This window comes from Leucopleurus acutus (genome assembly GCF_964270905.1).
Source record: "Leucopleurus acutus genome assembly, chromosome: 10".
In the NCBI taxonomy this organism is placed as follows: Eukaryota; Metazoa; Chordata; class Mammalia; order Artiodactyla; family Delphinidae; genus Leucopleurus; species Leucopleurus acutus.
Genome location: NC_139153.1, coordinates 42,550,724 through 42,570,825, shown reverse-complemented (window position 1 = coordinate 42,570,825; position 20,102 = coordinate 42,550,724). Strand labels below are relative to the sequence as shown.

The 20,102-nt window shown below is 42.2% G+C and overlaps 1 protein-coding gene across 1 annotated transcript in view; it reads left to right on the top strand.

Annotated features, from left to right (window-relative positions):
- Positions 1-292: 292 nt before the first annotated feature.
- LARS2 (leucyl-tRNA synthetase 2, mitochondrial) overlaps positions 293-20,102 on the top strand; it is a 162,136-nt gene continuing 142,326 nt past the window's right edge. The window contains exons 1-3 of the mRNA XM_082848549.1: positions 293-384; positions 3,793-4,047; positions 9,629-9,757. Of these exons, the coding sequence (XP_082704675.1) occupies positions 3,814-4,047; positions 9,629-9,757 (363 nt within the window). The 5' untranslated portion in view covers positions 293-384; positions 3,793-3,813. The remainder of the gene's footprint in view (positions 385-3,792; positions 4,048-9,628; positions 9,758-20,102) is intronic.

The window sequence follows — 20,102 nt, the reverse complement described above, 5'->3', positions numbered from 1 at the left end:
ACACTAAACTGATGAATTTCACACGCCTGCTACAATTGTGAAGAATTTTATCCTTGGATATCCAGAGTTTTGCAGCCGCTAGACGCAGGGTGGAGGTCTGGGCCCAAGGGCGGGGCTTGGGGCCAGGGGGCGGTGCCAGTGACCGAAGAGCGGAACCCGCGACAGCCGCCCAGCGGCCCCGGCCTCAAGGAATGCCGGGAGTCAGGACCAAGCCGCGTTCTTACTCTTTCGGCTCCGCCCCCGCCTGTCTGTGTCTGCAGTGGCCGCCATCGATAAAGTTGTTGTTCTGCCAACATGGCGGCGCCCGTGGTGACTGGCCGGGCCGTGTTCGCTTAAGGTGGTAACCGAGGCGTTAAGGAGCCGCAGGCCAGAGCCTGTGAGCAGGTAAACCCTGACCCGGGCTCATAGGGGCAAGATACGAGGCCTGATCTCCCCTTTACCCGGATTGGTAGATTTCGACTTGCCGGGAGCCGAAGGGAAAGTGCGGGCTGTGTTTGGTGGTCTCGGAGCTGTGCAGTTTCCCAGCTGGAAAAGTTTCTGAGATTCAGATCTTCAGATTCTTTGAGCCACTGACTCTGTTGACAGCTCTGGACCCTTTCCCAGAAAAACGCATATGTACGTATAGTTTTGTACTCAATCCCCTCTCTCCACCGCTCCACTACCCCGGCTGGTCCCTGGATCTTTGCTCCCGGGGCTGAGGCTTTAGACTCGAAGGACATCCATTGGCCCACATCCTCTCTGTGACCCACAGATCATTGTCACAGCATGTTAGGGCTCTAAGGTCATCAGAGAGCATCTGGATTTACCCCTTTATCTTAAGGAGAAGCTGATTTTCTAGGCAGGAAGTAATTTTCCTGAGGTCACAGAGAATTAGTTGGGGTTTTTTGTTGTTGTTTTTGCACATAGCTCCTTTAAGATTAATTTCCCAGGTACATTCTCAGACACTTTCTTTTGGGCGCACGCTAATGCCCTCGTGTGCTTCTCTGTGTTCTGTTTCTTTGCCCGTTTTTTCCTACTCTGCTAGGTTTCTCTGTCCGTATATGATTGTCATTTTGGGTCCAGTTCTCAGGCCCCTCCCTCTATGGTCACAGGCCGCTACCCCCACCATTCTCAAAAAACTTAACCTTAAGCCCTAAGTGAGGTTGAGATCAGGGCTGACTCTTAAAGAGGAGTGGAGTAATGGGGATTGATACTTTGGAAGGATGTGGAAGATGAGACAAGATTCCAAACATCTAGGCAAGGAACTGGATGTGACAGAGCTAAGGAAGAAAAGGGCCAAGTTGATCATAGCACGAGATATGAATCACACCTTTCACATTCATGGTAGGGGCATGGTCCTCTAATAAAATGGCTGCTCCTCATCAGGAAGAGGCAATGTCCATCAGGGCTTTGGTGGTGGAGTGTCCCAGAGCAGGGCCTGGGATGTAAAGAAAGGGAACTGGACTGAGCTCCAGGGCTGCAGTAAATCATAGCCCTGAGTGCACTTATGGCTGAGTTCCCCTAACATAAAGGGTGTGGACTTTTCTTAAAGGGTCTTGACACATATATTACCAGATTGCTCCCCAGGGAGTTGGAATCAGTTTGCATTTCACCAGGAGTGTATCAAAGTGCACATTTCTTTTTATAACAGGTTTTTACCAATCTGATAAGCAAAATATTTCCTTGTTGTTTTAATTTGCATTTCTTTGATTAGTTGTAAAGTCATTCTTTTTCAGGTATTTGTTAGCCAATTTGTATTTCCTCTTTTCTCCGTCTCCAATTTTTAAAATTAGGTTGTTACTCTTTCTCTTCTCATATGTGAACTCTTTATAGAGAAGGGTAATCTTTTGTTGTAGTTTTGGCAGTTTTCTCTCAGCTTGTTTGCTTTCTAATTTTGTTCGTGGTGGTTTTGATATGCAGGTATTTTACATTTTTTAGAGAGTTTTATTAATATTTTCCTTTATGAAATCTTCCATTGCTTTTATGCTTAGGACAGAACATCCTGCACCTTTTACAGAATTAGTACATACTCATCTATGTTTTTTCTTGTTTTATGGTATTTTTAAAAATTCTTTAATCTATGTGGGATTTACTCTGCTTTTTGGTTTGAGGTGGGGCTCTAATTTGAATCGGTCCCCCATTCATTGAATAGTCTATCACTTGCTAATCTATTTGTGCTTTTTGCTTTATGAACTTTAAGTTCTTTAAAATACCCAGATCCATTTCAGAATTCTCTAGTCTGTACCATTGGTTTATGTACAGGAAAGGTCATTAGTGAGCCAGGTATTATGTAAACATTTTTAGAAAGCTTATTGTTATGTAGACAGGGAATGTTGTTATACGTTTTTTATAATTTGGTGCATAGTATAAGAAAGTTATAGAGACAGGATTAGAATTTTAAGTGAAATTAAGATTCCTTCCTTCATATTGCTCATATTGGTGATCTGTCTGCACTCTTTGGTATTTCTTTTTTCACAATGGCTAACGAGCATCGAAACAAAAATTTTGAGAGGATCAAGAATTAATGCCAGCTTAGAAATAGAGACACAGATGTAGAGAACAAACGTATGGACACCAAGGGGGTAAAGCGGGGGGTGGGGGGAGGTGATGAACTGGGAGATTGGGATTGACATATATACACTAATATGTATAAAATAGATAACTAATAAGAACCTGCGGTATAAAAAATAATAATAAATAAAATAAAATTCAAATCAAATCAAAACAAAACAAAAAAGAATTAATGCCAGCTCAGAGTGCCAGTTTCTTCCTTCATTTCTCTCTGGTTTTGAAAGGTCTGTTTTTGTCTGTTTCTGCACTATAGCTAATGCTGTTATGCAGGAAGGCAGAAAGTTTAGGCTATTTAGTCATAAATCTTAAATATTTGATGAACTGTCACCTTAGGCTTTAACACAGTGATAAAACATGAAACTTCTATGAGGTCATTTTTGGAATTCACCTTTGGAGGAAACCAATGAAACATTAAAGTTGAATTTTGATTCGCAGCTAGATGTCTTAGTGGGCCCCAACCTGTGGGTTGTATTCCAGAAAACCATAACACTCATCACTGTTCCACATGTTATATATTTATTTGTTTGTTTCTTATCTGCTTTTCTCTACTAGTATATAAGTGCCATGAAAGAAGGGACTTTGTTTTTGTTCACTGCTCTATCCCCAGTGCCTAGAATAGTGTGTGGACCTAGTGACACTTAATAAATATTTAGTAGGTGAATGAAGAACTAAATGAATAAGCAGTCTTCTAAATAATGGTTATTTCCTGGCTCAGCCTACTGAGTATACGTAGCTTGTAGTATGTATGAAGAACGCTAATCTTAGCTCAGAGTCTCCGATCTTCCTGGGAGACCTGTGTTCAGATCTCTTCTGATACTTGAGCCTCAGCCCAAGCCCAGATGTGCTTAGAGCTCTTCTGAAGCCTGGACAATGGGAATTAAAGCCTCCTGTACAGACCCTAGGCTGGCCTAAAGGCGAGGGCCAGAGGTGGCTCTGCTGCTTCCCACGCAAGCAAGCTGTGAGGTTGCAGCAGGAGCTGGCCCAGGTGGTGGTCTCCTTTTGTTCCTATGGGGCTTTTGTATCTTGCTGTTTGGGAGCATCGAACACGTTTAATATTTTCCAATTGAGAAGTTTGTGTTTAGCTCAATTGCACTTCTGAAGTATTCTTTTCAGGGGAAGAAGTCATCAGAATAAGAGGAAAGCATGTGGACGGGCGGGGAGCGCTGGCTGTGCTGAATGGAAGGATGAGCTCGGGGAGGTTCCGGGCGGCTCACACGGTGTGCTTTCTGCCCTCTCTTTCAGGGCCTTCCCTCCTTTTGAAGAATGGCTCCTTCTTGGCAGAGGCTGGGTTTATATGCCTCTCTTCTGAAAAGGCAGCTACATGATGGTCCAGATGTCATCAAATGGGGAAGGAGAGTGATTCCAGGATGTTCCAGAGGTATTTACAGTGCCACGGGAAAGTGGACCAAAGAGTATACGCTGCAGACAAGAAAGGATGTGGAGAAATGGTGGCATCAACGAATAAAAGAACAGGCCTTCAAAATTTCAGAAGCTGATGTGAGTATTCTTTTATATATATATATATATTTTTTTTTTTTTGGTTACACCAGGTCTTAGTTGCAGCAGGTAGGCTCCTTAGTTGTGGCATGCGAGCTCTTAGTTGCTGCATGTATGTGGGATCTAGTTCCCTGAACAGGGATCGAACCCGGGCCCCCTGCACTGGGAACTTGAAGTCTTATCCACTGCGCCACCAAGGAAGTCCCATGAGTATTCTAAGAGACGCTGAAAGGGTAGAGAAGAGGGACTAAGAGCTTGGACTGGGGTGAGACTGCCTGAATTCAAATAAGTTATTGAGTGTGTGACATTGAGCCAAATTTCTGAATCTCTCTGGGCTTCAACTTTTTTTTATCTAAAACGGGCATTGTTAATAGTAGTGCTCACCTGCTTCCCAGGATGCTTGTGAGGGGTAACTGGGATGAGACCAACCTGGTGCTTGGAGGAGTTTCAGTGTGGTGCACATACAAACAAGGTGCATGCAAATGGTGCCACACTGGGCATTCTGGAGCAGCATTTGCTGGGGAAGCTCATCAAGACAGGAGCCACAACAGATGTCAGGTCCTCTGTGGTCCACTGCATGGTGGGGCAGCACACAGGGATCCAGCAGTGTCAGATAGGAGATGCTAGGAGAGGCACCTGGGCCCCTCAGCTGTGGAACTTTTAAGCTCCTGCATATTCTGAGAAGTACCTCCCTCTCCCCTCCCATGACGCTGGCCTCCAGCCCTTTTCTGCCATCATGGCTTGGGAGGTACCAGCCCTTCCCAGATGTGATCTGGGACTGGGGTCCAACCTCATGGTTGCAGCTATATAAGTTAGGGGACCCTTGGCTTTTGGTCTGTCTGCACCAGCTCAGCGCTCTACCTGAATTAATTGTCTAAAGCACTTGGCTGTAGCCACTTTCCATGGAGTTCTCTGCTGGAGGCCAGCTCCTTCTCTGGGAGACCAACCTGCTGGGGATCAGTCTTGGATGCATTAACCCTCACCTCTCGATATTGGTCAAAATGACAAATGGAAGATATGATTTGTTGAATGAAATGTTGAATCTGATCAGAGCACAGCACTATAAAATAGAGTTTTACTCTTAAGTTCTGACCATCCTTTCATAATAGTTACCAGTAAAATAATGCTGACCCTTTATGTTTAATTAAAGAGATTAGGCCAAAGGCAAGCAGTTGAGTAAATATATATCTGCACAAGATGACACTGCTTGAATCGCCTTTCCTGATTCTCCACTCTTATCAGACTCATTCTTTCTATGAGATTGATCATTATGAACAATGTGGGTGGGTAGCTATTTGTATTAAACTGAAGGATGGTTTTCGGCATTAGTTACAAAGAAAATCTGGTATTTAAAGAGATGTAGTGTGTAACACGTGAAATGATAAAAAGCAAGGTTTAAATATATTGCATAATTCTACAATAAAAGCTTGACTTTTACCTCATTAGGAAGTGAAAATTCTTTGTGGCAACATGACCAGACTAATGTAACTAAATGTATTTTGGAAGCAGACCTTAGGGAGCAGTTTAATTCTCAATGAGGAGCATAAAATTAGCTTTTTTTCTTTTGGTTTAAATTTAGTCACTTCCAAACATTTTGAAGTTGTAGCTTTTTCTTCTTGTGACATTGCATTCTTAAGCGTATGGTTGTGTAAAAACTTAAATGGATCAAAATAAACTGTGTTTCACTAGTTGGGTAAATAGCTTGAGGGACATTTTGGGTCATCCCCTGGTGGCATTCTATGAGGGTTTGAATCAGGGAACGGCAAAGTGGAGAGAGCACTGGATCGGGAGCCTGAGCAGTAATACTGGCTCTGCCCCCAAATCAGTGTGATCTCATCAGCATCGTTTAACCTCTTTGATCGTCAGATTCTTTGCATTGTTTATCTCACAGGATTGCTTTGAAAATCAAATGAGAAAATATGACTGAACCCATTTTATAAACTGAAAGAGGATAAAAATGTGTGGTGTGTCTTTGTCAGGAATGAGAATATGACTAGATGCTGGTGGATTTTGAAGAATCTATAATCAACCTCCCTCTGGTATTAGCTACATTTGAAATCCACCTGAATGAGCTTCTAGATGCTGAATATTTTGCCATCATCATCATAATCATCGTTATAAAAAGAACTTCCATTTAATGAGCATTTTACTATGTCAGCCACCATCTTTCCATTGATTATCTCATTTAAATCCTGAATCAACCCTGGGGGTGAGTAATATTATCCTCATTTTGGGGGTAAGAAAACAGGCTCAGAGGGAGGTTTGGTAACTTGTTGAGATGCACAACTCACTTGTGGCAGAGCCCAGGACTCAAACCCAGACACATTTGATTTCTAAACTCATGCTTTCACCAGGAACCTTCTTTTGCCTTGCCTTTGATTTACAGATTGTAAACCGAGGCCAGAAAGACAAAGGAATTTGCCTAAGGTCTCACAGCTAGTGTCAAAGCTCGACCAGATCCCAGGCTGCAGGCTCCTATTGAGTGGTCCTTCCCCCTCCATCCTCTAGACTCAGCGACAGCTTCAGAGCATGATCTATAAAGAGGCAGAAGTTATCTTTCTCCTGATGTTAGAAGCTGACAAAAATAATAGGACCCACTTATAAAAACCATCCTTTTTCTATCGCTTCCAATCTTAATTTCTTTTAAAGGCTTAAATTCTTACACTTTTATATAATTATGAAAATTTCCCTTTCAATCAGATTCCTACTCAATTATAGTATAAACTCCCATAATTCCTTCTTTCCACTCCCAGAGATAGAACTCATTTCATTGTCACAGAGGAAAATGACTTAATTCACACAGAAAAGCAAAAGGCAGGGGCAGGCAATAAGCTGAATACCTTTTCTGCAATAAATAAAAATATTCATGAATAGTAAAGAGTTTTGCTAGCAATGCTTTTCTTTTTTAAAAAAATTTATTTATTTATTTATTTATTTTTGGCTGTGTTGGGTCTTCATTGCTGCGTGCGGACTTTCTCTAGTTGCTTCGAGCAGGGGCTACTCTTCGTTGGGGTGCGCGGGCCTCTTATCGAGGTGGCTTCTCTTGTTGCAGAGCGTGGGCTTTAGGTGCGTGGGCTTCAGTAGTTGTGGCGCACGGGCTCAGGAGTTGTGGCTCACGGGCTCTAGAGCGCAAGCTTAGTAGTTGTGGCGCGTGGGCTTAGTTGTTCTGTGGCATGTGGGATCTTCCCGGACCAGGGCTCTAACCTGTGTCCCCTGCATTGGCAGGTGGATTCTTAACCACTGTGCTACCAGGGAAGCCCAATACTTTTCTATATATATTCTGTAAACTCAGTTTTGTAGTTCCGCTTAGCTAGTATGTAATGAATCCCTTGATTTTGCTATAAATTTAATCTTTGTTGGATAGACATACAAAATGGATATGTTAATGAAGAAGCTATATGTGGAAAATGTTTCGGGCAACATTGTTAAATAAACATCATTTTAAAATATATGTCATTATAATGAAAACAAAGTGATTATAATAAAAAATAGGTTTAATGTAAAAACTTTAAAATGAAAAACTAGAAATAGTTTATATCAAGGATTTTATTGTTTTTTTCAGGTCCCAAAGAACTCTGTAACAGCTGTTTTCCCATGTCCCTAAAAATTCCCAAAGGAAAGGCAGTAGGCCAAATCCATTGCAATGAGTAATGTTTGAATCGAGTGGGTAGTCTGCTTATTTCCGATTCTGCACCATGTATCAGAACGAGGTCTTGTACTTCCTTTGAGGGATTTGTTTACAAGCTGAGAGGATTGTCTGTCACTTGCCTTCTTAAAGAAGGAAAGTCCTAAGTCCCCACTAACTCCTGAACCTCAAGCCCTCTCTCATGCTCCTGAGGTTTTCCTAAGAGTTATGGATCCACATTAAAGTGCATGATCAACGTGGGGCTTTCCATCCGTTTCTAGAAATCAACAGCAGCTGTCACTTCAGTATTCCAGATTTCCAAGTTTATGTATTATCCAAACTTCTTATTTATTCACTTTTCCCTTCTCTTCCTTCAGGCACCTTTACTTACCACTCAGTGGGTGATTTCCAGAAGATGGGCAGTACAGAGAAAAGTGCCACTCTGGTCTGTTTTGCCACCCTTTAGGGGCCCTGCTAAAGATTTGTTTAACTTCTTTGCTGAAGGAAGTGTAAAGCAAGGGGTCGAATGAGATTTGGAAAGAATCTGATTTCTGGTTTCTTCTGTTCCCCTGATTACAGTTGGCTGTCAATTATCAGTCATGCAAATACTTACCAAAAAATACCTCCCCAGTCCACACACATACCCAAAAGAGTGGTTATGAATATTCTGTCTTGCATTTGTTTTCATTCATTTTGAAGAAGCAAAGGCTTAAAGAACTCTAGTAGCGCTCATGGAAGGGAGTAAGGACAGAAAGAGAAAAATAGAAGGTGGCAAAAAAGTAATGATAACATCAGACAGTCCAGACCCTTAGTGACTAAACAGAAGCAGTTACCTGTTCTCTTCCTTTCTTCAGAGGCACCCCTTCTCCCCCATGGGAGGATTTGAGGTTGGAGAGGGGGAACATTCCTGTCACCTGGATAGGATTGGTGAAGTGTGCTGGGAAAAGTGCCCTTCAGTAATAAGTGCTCTGCAGAGGCCTGTTATCAGGCTTCAGAGCACAAAGGCCGACAAACATTTATCCAACATTTATTAAACTGGGAGGTGGGCAGCCGGGAAGGTGGAGTTGGGGGGAGGGATGATTAAAACATGGTCCTTGCCCTTGAACAATAGGTCTCCAGTAAGGAACCAATTAAATGATACCACCTTTCTTGTGGAGCCTTTTCCCCTCATGTGCACAAACTCGTGACAGCATTCACCATTTTACTGTGGAAGAACTAAGGTGCCAAAAGTCAGTGTTCCAGTGAGGACCTCCTGCCCTGTGTTCATTCTGTTCCAATGCATTTACCTTTTTTCTGTGTTTCTCGTGATGAAGCTGCGTCTTTGGAAGTTGGAGAGTTATGTAACCCTGGCCTGAGGCTGCCTGTAGATCACCCCCTGGGAAATAGCTAAAATTTTCTCATTACCTTACCATTTCAACTTTTTCTGTTGAAAGATAAGCTCACAATACAGCAGAAAACCCGGGACCTGAACCGGTGCCTGAGGACCCTGCTCGTACTGTTCAATCCAAGTCTGCATGCAGCTACAGGGAATTTAGGGAGGGGCTCCATTTTTAGACATGTCACATCTCTGTGATTCACTATTGTTTCCTTGAATTATATGGACATATGTGTCAGAGCTTCATTTGGAAAAACATATAGTTCTTTAAGACCTAGATAGCTGTCCTAAAAGAGAAGCTTTTAGAAGAGAAAAAGACAGATTTAAAAATACATACGGGTAATAGGATTTTGAGGTTGTTTGGCATTATTTTGGACATTCTTTAGGTTAAGCCAGGGCTTTGAAGTTTGGTATTAGGCATTTTTGTCAGTTTACCTTAGGGGAACGGTTTTTTTAAAAGAAAACTTTTAAAAATGTTAAATTATTACCTTGAGTAAAATGCCAAAATATTATGTGCATGCGGGTTTCCCCATGAATGCTTAATAAATACTCATTGTCATTTTTTTGTCATTCTTTCCTAGAAATCAAAGCCCAAGTTTTACGTGCTTTCCATGTTCCCTTATCCTTCCGGCAAGCTGCACATGGGCCACGTGCGTGTGTACACCATCAGCGACACCATTGCACGCTTCCAGAAGATGAGAGGGATGCAGGTAAGGCAAGATGCCTGCTGGAATAGCACTTTCCTGCCTGACTCAGGACAATAAGAATGTAGGACAAAGGAAGAAAACCAATCTTAGTTAAGATTAGGACAGCTTTGAAGATAAATGTGAAAAGCTCAGGGTTTCCTCTCATGAATTGGAGGACATAATAAAGCATCCAGATTAATTGGGGGGCAGCCGTGTGTTGGATGTTGTGCTAGGGAGGGAGGTGGGGTGTGGATGCAGTGGAAGGAGGTTACAAATGTGGGTACCACATGATATCTCCTCAGGAGGAGTTCACAGTCCAGTGGGGCTGACACCCATAAATAGACAAACATTGAACAGGGGAATGAATCCAATAGTAGAAATGAGGAACAAATGCTGTGAGTAGGAAGTGGGACCACAAGAGATTTTTCTCCTTGTATTTGATATTTTCTGTATTCTCTAATGAGCATGTATTTATTTTATAATGGAAAAAGTAAAATTTTCCTAACAAAAAAATATGTGGGGAGTAACAGCTCTGCGGGAGTTGGGAAAGGCTCCGCTAAAGAGGGAGCATCTGTCCTTGAAGGACAAGGTGAAATTTCCTGGGAGAGGAGGAGAAGAAACCTTGCATGTCTGATGTTGGTAGACGCCTTCACCCCACTGCCAATTACCCCAGAGCCTGCGCTGTACTCTTTACCAACACGTCATCTGTAAGATGAGGTGGCAATGATCATAGCAGCTTCTTTAACACCTTACAGAGAGAGGCAGGATTAAAGAGGGGCTGAGAGCATGGACCGTTGAACCAGATGGCCAGCATTTGAATGCTAGCCCTTAACACTTAGTAGCTATTCGACTTTTGACTAATTACTAAATTAACGTCTCTAATACCTAGTTTTCTCTCATCTGTAAAATGGGGATAAAATAGTACCTGCCCATTGAACTGTTACAGGGATTGAAAGAGGATGACTATGAAGCACTTAGCACATAGCTGGCACATAAGTACGTAACTAGTAAATATTAGCATTGCCAGTGGAGGGCTGGAGCCTGCTTGTACCAGCTCCTGAGAGCTGTGGGCATGTCTGCCCAACTTCATGTTAATTATTTGTCACCTTAGTAGCTTGAAATCCACCATGGTGGGAGTATTTACATCATGGAAATCAGCAAAGCCTACAAATCAGGGCTTTTTCTGCCAGAGAGTTGATTGTTAAACATTTACTGGCACTGCCACTGGCTGTTGCTATTATTAACCTCTCAGGGTCTATATAAAGGGTATCTGCCCCCTCCCAGTCCTTTATCAAGATTTTCTTTTAGAAAGGTACGTGAATCCATTGTCATAATTGGTTTGAAAATTTGTGCTGAACTGACATTGGCAGCAAGAAGTATTCCTAAAAAGGAAGTCAGGGTATAATGTCTCTTTGTCACTTGAAGAGTTAATGACTTTTACTGTCAGATTCAGAGATTTGCCTTCTACAAGGGATGTCTCCCTGGGCTATGCGAGGTATTATTTTTCCCAGATACTGCTTTCCATCACTTCTGCAATGTTTATTAGAAAGAGGTGGTGCAGAATAAATTGACTCTTGTCATGAAGTATAATATCTGTGTTTCTTCAACTAGATTTATCTTTTTTTTTTTTTTTTTTTTACTTAGGCCAACTTATTTTGGAAAATTAGTGAGTACAGGCCAGTTGCTGAAGATTAAACTTTTACAGCAAAACTGTACATTTATGATACATTAGCGGATAAGTGGTTGAGGGGGTGTAAGTGGGACGCTAATTCCCTTGGGTGGGTGAGACGTTACAGAGAAGGCTCAAGGCAGAACCCCAGGCCCAGAGATACTGGGACCCTCGTAGGCAGCTTAGGCCCAAAAGACAAAATGGAGTCCCTTACAGTAACTGAAGCCCAAGGTCAGGCTGGACCCAGGGACTGGGCAACCCAGGTTTGAACCCCATTGTACCACTTTCTCACTGAGTGACCCTGCACAAGTCATTTAATGTCTGAATCCCACTCTCCTTGTCTTTAAAATAGGGATAATAATATAATAATAATTATTTTTCCCTCCTGGGTCATTGTGTGGGTTAAATGAGATAGTACATGTGTCTGGCACATAATAGTCCCTTAATAAGTGGTAGTCCTGATTATTATTTATACTGATCTGACTTACTCTGGGAAGTCATTTAATAAATGAAATGAAATCTAATTCATTTAATAAATGAATCTGCTCTCTTCTGCTTGGGGCCTGCTGCATGGAGTTGCCTTCTGAGAAGCAACTAGACTGCAGATCATCACCTGCTATTTGTATTATCTATCCTGTGACTCGGTTGGTTCCTAAAACCACTCTTTGTTTTTTGGTTTATGGTATCTTAGTCATTGTGACCAGCAGACACCTAGGGTTCCCTCTGTTCCTCAGTTTCAGTTGCTCTCTTTAAGATGATAAGCTATCTTGGAGGGGGGCGGGTATCCTCCAGGCTCTCTTGAACTTAATTTCTTGTTAATTTTCATAGCCCATATTTAAGTCAGATCATCCCCAAAATAACTGCCAAATATGGTGAAAACTTGTCCAGCCATTTCTAAGTGGTAATGGCAACAAAGAAGCAAATCTCTGTAATGGTCAACAGTGTGAAAGCCTGTTGAGCTTCCTGTTGCTTTAAAATCCTTCTCTCCCAATGTCAGGACTAGTCCCAGGGATTGGGATTCAGGTCAGGTTCAGTGATCCTTACTCTAAGGAGGGAAGGAATATCTGCTCTGCAATAGCAACGTCTGACATGTGTATTGATTAATTCATTCGGTACATAGTCCTTGGGCACCAGCTTTTCCAAACACCGGCCTTTCTACTGTATTATATAGTAGTATTGGAGTCTTAGGTTCAAAATCAGTCAGTAGGCCTAGGAAAAATTCAGTAAGCTTGCCTTTTTCTATAATTTGTTAATTTGTTGGTAGATTTGCTTAATTCTTTTTTTTTAAGATTTATTTATTTATTTGGTTGTGCTGGGTCTTAGTTGCGGCAGGTGAGCTCCTTAGTTGCGGCAGCTAGTCTCCTTAGTTGTGGCTCACCGGCTTTTTAGTTGTAGCACGTGGTCTCCTTAGTTGTGGCAGGTGGGCTTCTTAGTTGCGGCTCGCTAGCTCCTTAGTTGCAGCACGTGGGCTCCTTAGTTGTGGCATGCGAACTCTTAGTTGCGGCATGCATGTGGGATCTAGTTCCCTGACCAGGGATTGAACCCAGGCCCCCTGTATTGGGAGCACAGAGTCTTATCCACTGCACCACCTGGGAAGTCCCTGATTTGCTTAATTCTTTTTTTTTTATTATTATTGTTTTAAAAAATTAATTTATTTATTTTTGGCTGCACTGGGACTTTGTTGTTGCACGCGGGCTTTCTCTAGTTGCAGAGAGTGGGGGCTGCTCTTTGTTGCGGTGCGTGGGCTTCTCATTGCGGTGGTTTCTCTTGTTGCAGAGCATAGGCTCCAGGCATGCGGGCTTCAGTAGTTGTGGTTCACAGGCTCTAGAGCACAGACTCAGTAGTTGTGGTGCATGGGCTTAGTTGTTCCATGGCATGTGGGATCTTCCCAGACCGGGGATCGAACCCGTGTCCCGTGCATTGGCAGGAGAATTCTTAACCACTGCGCCACCAGGGAAGCCCCCTGATTTGCTTAATTCTTGAATGGAGATATGGAAGTCATTCTAAGGCACATAAGAACAGTAGATGAGAAGTAAAAAGTGGAGTGACATTTGCACCAAATCTGCTCTCTTCAAGGCCACCAGTGACCTCCCTGGATGTGTCTCTGTCATCCTGTCTCATCTCAGTGGCATGTAATACAGTAGACCATTTCCCCATCTGTAAAAGACTGTGCTCTTGGCATGAGACCCACCCTCCAGATTTTTTTTGCTGCAACTTGGTTTCTTCCTCCCAGTTTACTCCACAAGGTTTTCCTGCTCCACTCCATCTTTGCATACTCTTATCAGGTTGGAAAGTTCTGCTTTAAAGGCAGACCTCAGAGATTGTGTGGGTTTTGTTCCAGACCACTGCAGTAAAGTGGATATCGCAATAAAGTGAGTCACAGGAATTTTTTGGTCCCAGTGCATATAAAAGTAATGTTTACATTATATTGTGGTTTGTTGTGTGCGATAGCATTATGTCTTTAAAAAAATGTACATACCTTATTAAAAAATAATGCTGTTGGAAAAATGGTGCCAATAGACTTGCTCAACGAAGGGTTGCCACAAACCATCAATTTGTAAAAAGCACAGTATCTGTGAAGTACAGTAAAGCAGAGTGCAGTGCAATGAGGTTATTCCTGTATTCCTAGTTTGCTCAGAATTTTTATCATGAATGGGTATTGAGTTTTGTCATATGCCTTTTCTGCATCTATTGAGACAATACATGGTTTTTCTCCTTTAATCTGTTAATGTGATGTATTATGTTGATTGATTTTTTAAAAATACTAAACCAACGTTGTGTTCCTAGGACAAATTTCATTTGGTTGTGATGTACTTTTTTGAATGTATATATTGCTGTATTCATTTGTCAGTATCCCTATGTGCCTGAAAGGCACTGACCTGTAATTTACTTTTCTTGTAATATCTTTGTATTTAATATCAGGTTTATGCTAGCCTCATAAAACAAGCTAGGAAGTGTTCCCTTCTTCCCACTTTCTGAAAGTGTTGTGTATTATTAGTGTTATTTCTTTCTTTATTGTTCAATAGCATTCACCAGTGATGGTATCTTGACCTAGAGCTTTCTTTGTGGGAAGTTTTTAAATTACAGTTCTATTTCTTTAATGGATATAAGGCTATTCAGATCTTCTGATTTTTTTTTTTTCTGTGTCAGTTTTAATTTGTGTTTTTCGAGGGATTTGTCTACCCCACCTCAGATTCTGTTCTAGACTGCCTTCTCTTTTTTTTCTCTATCCACTTTCCCTAGGTAGGCTCTATCCTCTTTAGTTTAAATATGATACTTTAAAAAATTATAAACATTTCCAACACAGGAATACAGAGAACATTATTCTAAATACTCAGACCCGCCATCCTGATATAATAGATATTACCATTTAATCTTGTTAATCTCAGCTTTTTTTCTTCTATGTTGCAGATACAGTTGTGCCTCTCCACAATCAGATTCCAGTCCTTCAGTTAAAAAAAAAGCTAGTGTCTATCCTTTGCCTTCATGTTTTCATGCTTTTATTCTATGTATTGTTTATGGATACATACACACTTGTGTGTAGTATTGTGTATTTTAAGTCAGTTCAAAATACACAATAGTTTATAGTTCATCCATTATAAGTGCTTATAGTTCATCCATTAAGTGCTGTATAATTATGACAATATTTAATTATCTATTTTCACATTGATAGAGTTTTAGGTTGTTTTAGATTTTTGTTCCAATGAACATCCTTGCACCTAACTGTTAGCCTGTGGGAGAAGTGGCATTGCTGGGTCATAGAGTGTACACTCCTCAGCATAAATATGTCTTGCCAAATTGCTTTCCAAAATGTTGGTGCCAATTTATATTCCTACCAGAAATAAATGGCATTTCATATAGCCCTACATCCCTGACAATACTTACTAATGTTAGGCTTTTAAATCTTTGCTAATTTGATATATGGGAAATGGCATCTAATTGTGTTTTCAATTTACATTTTCCTGAGTTCTGTCCTAGTGAAGCTATTTTTTATCTATTTAAGTTTCCTATTCTCTGATTGGCTTGCTCACATTATTTGCCAAGTTCCTCATGGGTTGTTTGTCTTTTTCATATTGTTCTTACTGTTCATATAGTTCTTTTTTTTTTTGCGGGGGGGGTCTCAGTTGCTGTTCACGGGCTTTCTCTAGTTGAGGTGAGCAGGGGCTACTCTTCATTGCTGCGTGCGGGCTTCTCATTGTTGTGGCTTCTCTTGCTGCAGAGCTCGGGCTCTAGGCTCACAGGCTTCAGTGGTTGCAGCACATGGGCTTCAGTACTTGTGGCACATGGGCTCAGTAGTTGTGGTGCACGGGCTGTAGGGCGTGCAGGCTCTAGGGCACGTGGGCTTCAGTAGTTGTGGCTCGTGGGATTAGTTGCTCTGCGGCGTGTGGGATCTTCCCGGACCAGGGATCGATCCCGTGTTCCCTGCATTGGCAGGTGGATTCTTAACCACTGCGCCACCAGGGAAGTCCCTCATATAGTTCTTTATATGGTCTGGATTATTGATTCTTTGTTAGTTAAATACAGTGCAAATGTCTTCTCCCAGTCTGTGGTTTGTCCTTGTATTTTGTGAGCCCGCCAGACCACAGATTGTAATTTGGGTTTGAGAATGGACAAGAATGATGATTTGGAAAGTTCAAGGTTGCTTTTACTTTGGTTTCCTCCTATAGCAGCAAATAAGTTGTGCAAAGGAGAGAAATGAGACAAGACTGTAAGCAGATCATTGGGGTCCCCCACGTTCTTGTTGTAGTCAATGGAGATGTGCCTGAGGCCATGATCATCACAGTTCTCTTGGGGAAACCCAAAGTCACAAAGTTGGCCAGGCCTTGGGCATATAAGTAAATTACATGTGGACTTGGCAAGTGGAGAGGGAGGTGGTTTGGGGGTGATGAGTTGATCAGGAATCTGTGACTTTAGTCAGTGGCAGCGGCCTCCCACCTGCCTCCTACCTCACAGATTTGTTGCAGGGTTCATGTGCAATGATCAATGAGAAAACTCTAAAAACCATAATGCAATTTTCCAGTGTAACCCAATTAATAATAGCAGTAATACGGTAGTTCTGAGGTTTGGATGTTTAAGCGGGGACCACTTGAAGCCAGAGATAAATCATTCTCTTTCAGGAGTCAGAAAAGACCACAGTGCCATTCGGTTTCTTCTTAAACTCATACAATGTCTGATGACATATTTAAAGTTTAGCACCATATGGTGATTTTGTTGTGTTTTCATATGTTGTGTGCACAGATGGTTAGAAAATAAAATTACCCACCTCCCACCTCAGCTGGTCTCCTCAGCACCTTCTGGGCCAGAAGCGGGGCAATTAAAGCATCAAGCTGCCAAGTCCCCCTCACAGAGTTGGACCTTGAATAATTTGTCTCAGGCAAAACACCACAGGGCACTGCCCAAGTAGTGTTTTCCGCTTGGGCCTTTTTGCTATTTCCTGTGGAGGAGGAAGGAAATTGAGGCTATGTGTCTGGCAGCTGCATGATCATAATGCAATTACCCACAAATATCAGGAAGTGAGGGGAGTTCTTAGCAAGTGAACCATAATATACGTTTCATCAGCTTTCAGTTGGCCAGTCAGTCAACAAATGTTTATGAAGTGCCCAGAGAATGCATCGCATGCCATTTAGTTTTCAGATTTTCTAATCTCTGAAGCATCTGAAAGTAGAGAGTAGATTTCCAGGGCTTATCCTCTCAGATGTAATTTGAAAGGGACATTGAGTTGCTAGTCCAGTATTTTGATGGGAAACTGCCTGATTTATCTGCCTCACATTCCCAGAGGTCTTCTGTTTTGGGTCTAGTTACTGTCATTTAGATTCTTTACCCTCAAGTATTCGCTTCATTTTGATCCCCAACCTGTAATAATAGTGAGTTATTAAACTTGCTAAACAAAATTAAATGTTGTGTTTCTCATTTCTTGGAAATAAAGTGTTGAATCTACTCCACAGAAACCACGGCACTCTCTGAAAATAGCAATTTTTTTCAGAAGCAGTAACCATGGTTGCTCTTAATTAGAAGCTGAATTGGTTTCAAATATAAAGTTTTGTTTTATGATGAAAGGGAGAGAAAGGTGGACATTCCTGGGGAATTGGTACTTCTCTCTCATTGGGAGGGCAGACAATCAGCTGCCCCAGCTTCCTTCCCTTCTTAACCTCCAAAGTCTTCTTTACTCTCCTTCATCTTCCTTCCTGTGCTGGAGGAAGAACTGTACTTTTGCCTGTTCGTTTCTTCCTTCTTAAAAAAAGTATTTTTAAATTGTACATAAAATTCCATATTCTCCCCTTTAAAAAGGAGAGATACAACATAGATAAGGCTACAGTCCCCTTTGACTACCCACTCCCCCCAGGCCCTTCTAGACAGTGATCCCTATCATTTTCCAGGGTATATCCCTCCAGAGCCTCATCTGTACATTGTCACCTGTGTTCTCCTGTATCCCTTCTAGTCTGCTTGCCATCCGTCCTGCCTGCCATCCCTGAGATGCCCATAGCTCTGCCCAAATGGAGGCAAGAGGTCCTGTTGGGTAAGCCATGGTCATGTGACTGGGTCCACACCGGAGGCTGTTCTAGCTTGAGCTTCTAGGTCTCGCTTCCTGGCCAGCTCTGTCTAACTTGACAGGGCTGTGATCCCTGTGTTTGCCCCTCATCAGTAGCTGGCCCTCACTCCCCTTTGATATCTCGAGTCATGGTAAATTTTGCAGTCCTGTAGTGTTCCTGTGCTGGTCTTTGACTAGTTGGCTGTCAGATGGATCTCCTGCTTTGCTTTGTATGGTGGAAGGGCAGAACTCTGCAGGCCACATTTCCCAAGCCCTGGTGTCAGCTGGCCTCTGGCTGGTTTTGGACAGGAAGAATTCTGGCAAGATTGTAGGGGAGGAGGAAGGAAGAAGCCAAGGAATTTCCCTCTCTCTGACCTGGTTAGTATCTCCTTCATTATTCCAGTTCCATTTGGCCAGACCTTCCTCTTTCAGCTTCTGCAACTGATCTCAGCCTTTGGGTTCAGTTATCTCTGCTTCCTCCCTTTGTTCCTTCAGTCTAGAAGGTGGGGGCAGTGTCCCACTCGTCCTAATTTCTGGGTTGTTTCCCTATCCTCTTGGCTTCTCACTCAATTTAAAATACTTAGAGCATTTGTTAGAAGAACAGCTGGAAATGATGGTTTTTTACACCCTGGAAGTTTATTTTATGATTTCCAAGTTATAGCTGCCAGGACTTCTTGATTCCCTTTCTGCTGAAAGCACTCATCCAAGAAGAGGTTAACACCTAGGGGACTGAGAGGGCTCAGGTGGCCCTAAAATATAAATCCAGATGTTGGTGGGCGGGTTGTTGTTGTTTTTAGGATAAATTGTCTAGTTGGCATATGTGAACTGTAGGTTTAGTTACTTGTGGAACTATGGAAGGATTAAACCAAGTTATGGTGATAGAAAAGAATAGAAATTTTAGAAGCCAAAAGGAGAGTTTAGAGTTCCTCCAGTGAATGTTTTTGATACTCTTGCCCATAGAGAAATCACAGACAAGAAAGTGGGCATTATATATCCAGAATGGGGGTATTTGATCTGGATGATGTAGAGCAGCGGTCCCCAACCTTTTTGGCACCAGGGACCGGTTTTGTGGAAGACAGTTTTTCCACGGACCACGGGTTGGGGGGGATAGTTTCGGGATGATTCAAGCACATTACTTTATTGTGCACTTTATTTCAATTATTATTACATTGTAATATATAATGAAATAATTATACAACTCACCATAATGCAGAATCAGTGGGAGCCCTGAGCTTGTTTTCACTTGCCACTCACTGATAGGGTTTTGATATGAGTCTGCAAGTAATTGATTTATTATGGTCCCTGTGCAGTCAAACCTCTCTGCTAATAATCTGTATTTGCAGCTGCTCCCCAGTGCTAGCATCACTGCCTCATCTCCACCTCAGATCATCAGGCATTAAATTCTCATAAGGAGAGTGCAACCTAGATCCCTCGCATGCACAGTTCACAGTAGGGTTCATGCTCCTATGAGAATCTAATGCTGCCACTGATCTGACAGAGGCAGAGCTCAGGCAGTGATGCGAGTGAAGGGGAGCTGCTGTACATACAGATGAAGCTTCGCTTGCTCGCCCGCCTGCCCGCCGCTCACCTCCTGTTGTCCGGCCCGGTTCCTAACAGGCCATGGACCTGTACCAGTCCATGGCCCAGGGGTTGGGGACCCCTGATGTAGAAGAGACCAAGAGGTGAACGAGGTGGGCAAAGACATTACTGACACGGTGTCTTTTAAATAAATAGGCTATAACAATTTGACCAGCAACTAGAATCTGCTGCCCAGGGGAAAGGGACAGGCTTTGGTATTTTGTAATCTTGTTATAGGTCTTTATTTTGTTCCTCCTGGACAGTAGTGAGTCATCTTATGGCACAAGAGTGAGTTCTGCCTTTGGTCACTGGATGTCTGGGAAACCCAAGGTGTAGAATTGATTAGACCCTTTCCTGTTTCGTAGAAACTTGGTTCACAGGGACATTGAATCCAGTGGTCCAGCCCATGATGGAAAGAATTGTCCTGACTCCCCACAGTCTGTATTCCAGGGCAGACATTTGTTTTTTGTTAATTTTTGGTAAGACTGTGAAATATTAAGAAGCTTTAAGATTTTTCTAACTTTCTTTTCTTAATAGGTCTTTATTGGAGTATAATTGCTTCACAATACTGTGTTAGTTTCTGTTGCACAACA